Genomic DNA, 8036 nt, shown 5'->3' with positions numbered 1-8036 from the left:
TGTCTTGGTGATCCGGCAGCCCAGGGGCTGCCCCTCCACACAACAGGAATGCAGCATCTCAGGCACACCCCGGGCTCTGCTCCCTCCACCTGCAGCCTGACCTGGAGGGATCACGCAGGAAGGACCAAGGGGCTGTCTCAGAGGAGGCACGAAGGCAAGTTCACCAGCGTTACCGCCCAGGGGTCTCAGGTCAGCGGTACTGGGTGGGGTCTTCCAGGGGTTGCCCGAGCACACAGGGCCTGTGGGTGAGACCTGGGACCCCAGGGGTGGGACCACGCGTGGCCATGCTGTCTGGCTGACACACTGAATACGATGTTTCACACCCTGTCAGCACTGAGCTCCCAGGTCAGAATCGCCTCTGGTTTCCTTGGGTGTCTTGGGTCAAATTATCATAAATCTAGTGATTAGAAACAACACTGGTCCTTGGCATTCCTAAAGCTTTGGTGCAGTAAGGGACAGACTAACAGCCACGGACCGGCTTGAGAGGGTCATCTGCTTTTCTGTTTCAGCGTCCAAGGCCCTGGTCATTCACCCAGGAATCGGCCCCGTGAGCGCCCTGGAGGGGAGCGGGACAGGGCAGCTCACCCACGCACGTGGCGCGAGAGCTGGATCTCGTGACGAGGGAACGGGGCAGAGCAGAAGGCTTACAAAAGGGACTTTTATTAAAGGAAAGAAAAATCTGTTTGGTGGGTCATGTATGAAATAGATATACAAAACTTTACATGCCCGCGAGGGCAGGGCCCTTTGTCCCGGCGCCCGCGGGAGCTGCAGGGCCCTGGGGGCAGCTGGGGGCCCCAGGCCTGTCCTCGTCACACGCCGATGCACGGCCTCGCTTGAAACCTGTGCATGTTCTGGTAGCTTCAGTCGTGAAAAAGCAGGAGGATGCTGGGCTGCTGCCGCCTCACCCCTCTGTCTGGTCGGACGCCCAGCCTTCACCCTAAGCAATGTGCTGCCTAGTTAAAGGAAAAACACCTCCCCACACCCCCCGTCTTCCTGATAAAAAGCTGCCAACTCCAGTCCCGCTGTGCAGCTCTGCTGGGCTCACCCAGGATCTTTGGCATGGCCGCGTTCCCTGCCCCGCTGTCCTTAACAAGTAGGCTTTCTTGTAGTGAAACTTCTAAAAACACCTCTTTCTGCAAAACAGTGTGTTTCTGCAGGTGGAGCTCTGCAAACAGACATGTCCCTCTGGAGGAGGGGCAGCTCCCAGGACGGAGGTGAGTCGAGTGCACGCCCCGCGGTCACATGAGGTCGCCAAGCTCGGCCTCCAGCGCGGCCGCCATCTCGTCCGCCTCCGAGCTGCCCCCTTCCTCGTCCTCGCAGCTGGACGCTCCGCTGGACTCGCTGGCTGCGTCCTCTTCATTCAGCTTCCTCTTGTGGCCCCTGCAAGGGAAGCACACGCACCGTGAGATGCTCGTGGCGCACACGCTCCCCGGCCCCTCGGCCGCCAGCCCCCATGCTTCCGGAACAGCCCTGACAGCACAGGCTGGGCACCAAGGCAGCCTCTGTCTCCGGCAGGTAACGAAATACCCAGGACGTGTGAGGGCGGGAGAGGGAGGGGCCTGGAGCGAGCTCGGTGGCTACAGCTGGAGCTGGACAAGCCGCTGGGAAGGGAGGCGGGGACAGCCGCCAGCAGACGAGTGTATGTTTTACATTCAGGTCTATGAAATCTATTTTGAGTTAACCGCTGAGTACATTTCTGACTGTGGGCTACGGTTAATTATTCTGCATTTGGACATCAACAGTTTACAGCTGTTGTCGCACCATTTATCGAAAAGTTACGTAGGAATATATATACGACCCCCCCCCACAACTACTATGGTTTGGGGAAACCTTCTGAAGGGAAGAAACCCCCCAAAAGATTTACCTCTTAGAGACACAAAAGGCATCAAGCAGTCACAGACACACACGAGACTGGGAAAATGACGCGCAAGACTATGACGTCTATAACCTAAGACCTATAACACACAGAAATTTCTACAACAGACAAGGAATAACCTAATTGTGAGAAACACTCCTCAAACAGAAAAGGGCAGTTGGCAGAAAAAAGGGCCAACGAACACTGAAAAAGATACTACGACGTAATTTGAAAAGCGAATCAAGGTGCCTGTCAGGAAGCACATTCAGCCCCCAGGCTGGCAGAAGTCAGAGGAGAGGGACCCCGGCCCCGGAGGGAGCACGTGACCTGAAGGGGAAGCGCGCGCTTACTGCGACCCAGTGCCGCCCCTGCCCAGCCGCTGTGGCCTGGCTCGGCAGCACTCGCGGCTGGAAGGGAAAGTAAACCCGAAAGAAACCCCTCCTCTCGGGTCCCGGCGGCACCGGGAGGAGGTCGGTGCAGGAAGGGGGCGCGGATGGGAAGCGACCCGGCGGCTGGGAGGGCGCCAGGGTCTGGACAAGAGGACGGAGCCGTGTGGACCCTGTGATGTGCTTTCAGGACAAACACTGACCAAGGTGGCTGCTCGAGCACAGCCACGGCTGGGACACGGCGCCCGGGCCTCGCCAACTCGAGCCAAATCTGAGCAGACATGCGGCCCGAGGGTCCAGCCCCTCAGACACACTGCAGGGTTAACTCTGGATTTGCGAGAGATGGTGGAACCAAAGATGGTGTTGAGCGTAAAGCGTAATTAATCTGAGGCACTCACACGATTCCCCTTCGCTGAGTGAACACAACAGATAAACTTAGAAACGACGTGTAGATGGAACAGTTTAGAGAGACTGCTTTCTCCTAACCCCAACGACACCCACGCTCCACGGGGCAGTGCCCAGCACCGCCTCCCAGGGACAGAACTGGGCGGTCGTGTGTGTGTGTGCGTGTGCAGCAGTAACACACACGAGAGCAGAGCAGAGTCAGCCCCCAGGCCTGAGTTGTGCTCAGCTGCGGGTGGCGGGCAGAGGGGGCTGAACCCCACCTTCCAGGCCCCCACTTGTGGCTGCACCGCCGGCGGTGCTGAGAGCACGTGGGGACGTGGTCTGTCCTCGAGGCTCCTCCCCGACCGCCTTCCACCTCCGGCGTGTCCCGCCTCCTGGGTGTCCTCGGGGCGGGTGCCGCTCGTGCTGTAAAGCAGATCCCCGTCTTCCGGTCACGGAGGGGACGAGTTTCCAGGAAGTACCAAATCCAAGGGCAAAGAGGAGGTGTTCCTGCGACTGGTGAGGAAGCCCCCAGGTCCAGGAAGGGCCGGGCCCTCTGCCTGTGTACAGAGACCCTCACGCACCCCGAGCTGCTGCAACAAGGAAGCCGAGGCTGAGTCAGTGGACGGCGCCCGGCTGCGTCGGCCGGGGTTGGTGCTCTCCTGCGGGGACGGCTCCACAGGTGGCACAGGGGGGCCTGGGAGGGACCCCAGGGCACGAGAAGTGCAGGGCCCTAGGAGGCTGATCCCGGGGCGTCCTGTTGATAAAACCTCCTGCACTGCCCTTGGAGACCCCGCTGCAGGGCAGCCTTTTGGGACAGAACGGGCTGCACAGGGTGTCCCCCCCACCCCCCAGGGCGACGCCAGCTAACAGCTAGGCAGGACCCCACGGCAGTCGCAGCCTCTGTGCAGAGAGACAAATGTTGACTGTGCTGAGCCCGGCTGGTCCTGCGGGAGAGACCCTGGGACCTCGGTGTCCGCTCGTGCGGCCGTGTCCGGGGGCCTGGGGACCAGGGTCGGGGGCCACAGCGGCAGTGCCTTGTGCTGGGAAGAGCAAAACCTTCAGTCTCGGTTAAACAATGTTTGGAGTATTCCTATATCCAACACGATTGAGTTTTAGTAATTAAAGATTGCCTCAAAGACTGGACACAGCTGCAAGTCATGGTTAATAAATGCCTAAAATTGATACCAGCTTCCTTTCCTCTCAGCAGAGCCTGCAATAATTGTATTCTGCTTTCACAACCAACAGCACAGTCCCCTAGAGAAACGCTAACAGATTTAATTTGGGGAAAATTTAAGGCTCAAGAATCAGCTCAGACTCAACGTGGAATAAAGCAAGAACGTGAACAGGAACATAAATCACATATGTACGTTTCCTCCCTCACGTCCCAGCCTCTGAGCTCTTTGCTGTAAAGAGGCACGTGGACCCACACCTGAAGTCTGCTGTTTAATAAGATGCACAATTATTTTAGCAACTACGGCAAATAAACACACATTATTATTTCATACCGGTGTCTAACCAACAAGATCAAACAATCCATAACGCATTTATTTTTCAAATTGCTGGTTACAACTAGCTTGGTATTTTTGGCAGAAAGAAAAAGAACAGAGCAGCACGGCAGGTGGTAAGGTCACTATTTTACCTAACAAAAGCTGTTTCAGGTACGTGTGTGCATGTGTCCACGTGTGTGCAGGGGAGCACCTGCCCTGGGGTGTGGAAGGCCATCCAGACCCCGAGGCAGAGAGGACGCGCGTGGGCTCCTGCCTGCCCTGTCCGGTCACGACAGCGGAGGCTCTGCTGCTTCTTCAAAGAGGTGCACGTGTAGGTCACTGTAACACAACACCGGGCTCCAGGGCGTGTGCTCAGGTCAGGGCCACAGGGCGAGAGGGCACGTTCCAAGGAAAAATCGTACGGGCCACATCTGTTCAACTGTTTCTGAAAAGCCTGAGAACTCAGGTGACGTCACCTATTTTGAGACAAAGTCTTCTGGCCCCTGTCCTGGTCTTGGCTTCCTGCATCTTTGCCGTGGAGCGTGCAGATGGGGATCTCTGAGCTGGGCTCTAGGTGTAGAAGTGTGGACGCTTTGGATTTTCCCATAGTAGCGTTTTTACTTGAAAAACGGGCCCTGAGCTCCCGGGATGTGTCAGATGACATTCCCCGTCACATTTGGGAAGGTGCCAGTCATTACGTCCCCGGCAGTCCTGCCACGTGCGCGCCGAGGGCCTGGAGGTGCCGTCTGAGACGCTGTCCCCAGGACCCTTCGGCAGCTCTCGGTCTCCGCGGCTCTGGGAACGTATCCCGTCTGCTCCTCTGATACGCGGTCGCCCTCTCGGGCAGCTTCTCTGGCCTCTTCTGTCTTGTCTGTGGATCATTCTTCTGTCTCTCCAATGTCTCGTGATTCTTTTTGCTGGAAACTGGACGTTTTAGTTACTGCGTTGCAGCCACTCCGGGCCCTGGTCTCCCCTCCCCCCAGGGCGGGGCTGTTCTGGGGAAGCTGCTGCACCGGCACCAGCCCCACCCCCCCAACAGCGCAACGTCTCTGGGGTCCAGCCTTGGGCGCGGGCTCAGTGCAGGGAGAGAGAAAGGCACACACAACTAAAAGAGCGCCGCTTTTTATCCACCACACTGCAGGGTCCAGAAGCCGTCACAAAGCACCATGGCAGGGAGCGTGGGGGACAGCCAGCCCCCTCACCATCAGCACGACCCTCCACGGTCGGAGGGCAACTCAAAGCGGCTACCAGGTCAAGAGTGCGAAGGCCTTCCGACCTCGGCGATCCCGCCTTCAGAAACAGACTGTGTGTGATGAGCTCGCACACGCAAAGGGCTGGGCCCCAGGGTGTCACCACGGTGCTGTCGGCTACGGCAGGTTAAACATCACAAATCGACACACGAATCGACGGGAAGCCACGTGTCCACGCGACAGAAGGGCAGCTCCTCGGCCACAGCCTGGGGAATTTACAACCTGAGCCAAGCACCTCGGTCCCAGGGTCACCAGCTGGCAGCACAGACAGAAGGTGTCCGACGGCAAGGCAGCGACAGGGTGGAGGTGGAGGGCTGGCTGCGAAGCGGCCTTCGGGCTCCACCGCGGCAGCAGAGCTGGGTCTGCTCTCTGGTCACAAACACCGGGCCCACGTCTCCTCCATCTTTAGAAATGACCAACGTCCCCAGTGTAGTAAAGACAGCCTTGCCTAGGTGACCACCCAGCACTGAGAACAGCTCTCACGCATGAGGGCCTCTGCACAACTTCGCACCGTCTGTCTACACGTTCGGCCGGGACCCCGGCCACCGCACCCCTGCGGAGAAGGGGAGGCGGCAGAGGACCGGGTGGTGGGAGCCCGGGACTCGGGTCAGGAGCTTCGCCTTTAGAAGTGGAGTGACGCTCCTGACTAGTTCACCATGGGACCGGGTGGGATGGGGAAGGTGCTGAGACTAAACTCTCTGGCACTTAGAGAACAGGCTTCGGGGAGAGAGAGCCGGCTTCCGCTGGCCAAGCCGACCGCCCACAACACAAGACCCCAGGCTGAGTCTCCACGTCGCACGTCTCCTGCGAGTGGTGGGGCCAGGGCGGCGTCTCCGACGCCTGCGGACGTCTCATCTGCCAAGTGCCTGCCACACGGCCCTGACTTCTTACTCAGGGATTTACCTCAAGGAGCGGAAGTGCCCCTCCAGCTGCCATGTGTAAAACGGGCGTCTGATGTCTGTTCATTTGAAAGAAGAGTGGATCAGTTCTCAGTGGACAAGCCCAAACCCCACCCTCATCCTTCCATCAGAAGTCACCTTCAAGTTCCAGTGACATTAAGATCCCGTAGAAGAGCCTGACCACTCAGGCCGGCAGGACGTGCTGCCAACCGCTCGGGAGAAGCCAGGCTGCGACCCAGGGCGCAAGGCGCCAGCGCTCGCGGCAAAGGCCGTGGACCGAAATGTCCCGCAGGCAAGAAACAAACCCCCCCAAACATGCCTGACTTAATTTCAAGTAAAAACGCTACTATGGGAAAATCCAAAGCATCCACACTTCTATACCTAGAGCCCACTGACAAGAATAAAACATGCGCGAAAACCACATTTGCCAACTTCTGGGCAGAGAAAGGGATGAGCTCCCAAGCCCGATCACGGCGCCTCAGCCCCGAGGCAGGGCAGACTCGACGTCGGGTACAGGGAGACGCCGAGCGGCGGAGGGGCAGGCGGGGGCGGGAACAAGGGTCTCTGGCCACCCGGGGGAGGCGGCATCCGGGTGGACCATGGGCTCTGGCTTCATCTCAGATTCCCACAGCGCTGAGGTCAAGGCCCACGGCACGGTGTGAAACAGCAGCTGCAGTGAGGGTGGTGAGGAGACCCAGGCCGGGGCGAAGGGGGGGCTCCCAATCATCGCCCCCCCCCCGCCCACCCCACACTGGCCCAGCGCAGACCACAGCCCCGGCCCCGGCGCTGGACTCCCTGGCACCGTGCAGGGCTGAGAGGAGCCGCGGTGGACACAGGCCACACGCCTCTGGCCCCGATGGCAGCACCGAACCACCGCAGGCAAGGCTTTCTCCGCGTGGCCCGGAGCTACTTCACGTGTGGGCAGATGACTCCGTGGAGACAAAGCAGGCCGTGGGCCCTAGGACTCCGGCCCGTCCTTCCCAGTCTCAGAGAAAAGGCTCTGTCTTCCTCTTCACTTGGCACAGAAAACAGAATCAGGCAGGCGGAGCAGCCCAGCAGCAGTGGAACTGGAGCTCTGGGAGTGCACTCCTCAGAGGGACCCCAGCTCCCCACGTCCCTCGAGAGCCCCACAGGGCCCTCACGCGGAGCTGAAGACGCAGCTGGGTCAAACAACTGTGTAAGGCAGGGGTCCCCAACCCCTGGGCCTCGGACTGGTCCGTGGCCTGTTAGGAACCGGGCCGCATGGCAGGAGGGGAGCGGCGGGCGAGCGAAGCTCCATCTCTGTTTACAGCAGCCCCCGTCGCTCGCATCACTGTTAAATCAGTGGCGACATTAGATTCTCAAGGGGGATGAACGCTGTGGGGAACTGCGCACGCGAGGGGTCCTGGCTGCACACTCCTTATGAGGATCTAATGCCTGATGATCTGGGGTGGAGCTGAGGTGGGGACGCTGGGACCCACTGGGGAGCGGCTGCAGGTACAGATCCTCATTAGCAGGGAGGTTTGGCTGCACAGAGACCGTAATAAACCAATGGCTCGCAGACTCATATCAAAACCCTATCAGTGAGTGGCAAGTGACAGCAAGCTCAGGGCTCCCACTGATTCTGCACTGTGGTAAACTGTATACTTATTTCATCACACGTTACAATGTAATAACAGAAACAGAGTACACGATAAACGTAATGCCTGAATCATCCCGGAAGAAACCACCCCTCCCCTACCACAGGTTTGATCCCTGGCTGGGGAACTAAGATGCCACATGCTGCGAGGTAC

The 8036-nt window shown here is 58.9% G+C and overlaps 1 protein-coding gene across 12 annotated transcripts in view; it reads right to left on the bottom strand.

Moving 5' to 3' along the window:
* Window positions 1-638: 638 nt before the first annotated feature.
* CTDP1 (CTD phosphatase 1) overlaps window positions 639-8036 on the bottom strand; it is a 41617-nt gene continuing 34219 nt past the window's right edge. For 11 of the 12 annotated variants that reach the window (XM_089895362.1, XM_089895359.1, XM_022559948.3 and 8 more), the window contains one exon: window positions 639-1380. In XM_089895362.1, coding sequence (XP_089751488.1) covers window positions 1239-1380 — 142 coding nt within the window. In that variant the 3' untranslated portion in view covers window positions 639-1238. The remainder of the gene's footprint in view (window positions 1381-8036) is intronic. The other variant, XM_022559954.3, reaches the window with a different exon arrangement.

Source organism: Delphinapterus leucas, chromosome 14, assembly GCF_059928025.1.
Source record: "Delphinapterus leucas isolate spDelLeu-1000000601 "Yukka" chromosome 14, BTC_Dleu_Yukka2, whole genome shotgun sequence".
In the NCBI taxonomy this organism is placed as follows: Eukaryota; Metazoa; Chordata; class Mammalia; order Artiodactyla; family Monodontidae; genus Delphinapterus; species Delphinapterus leucas.
Note: the sequence above shows the minus strand (reverse complement) of the source record. Positions and strands in the feature narration are given on the sequence as shown.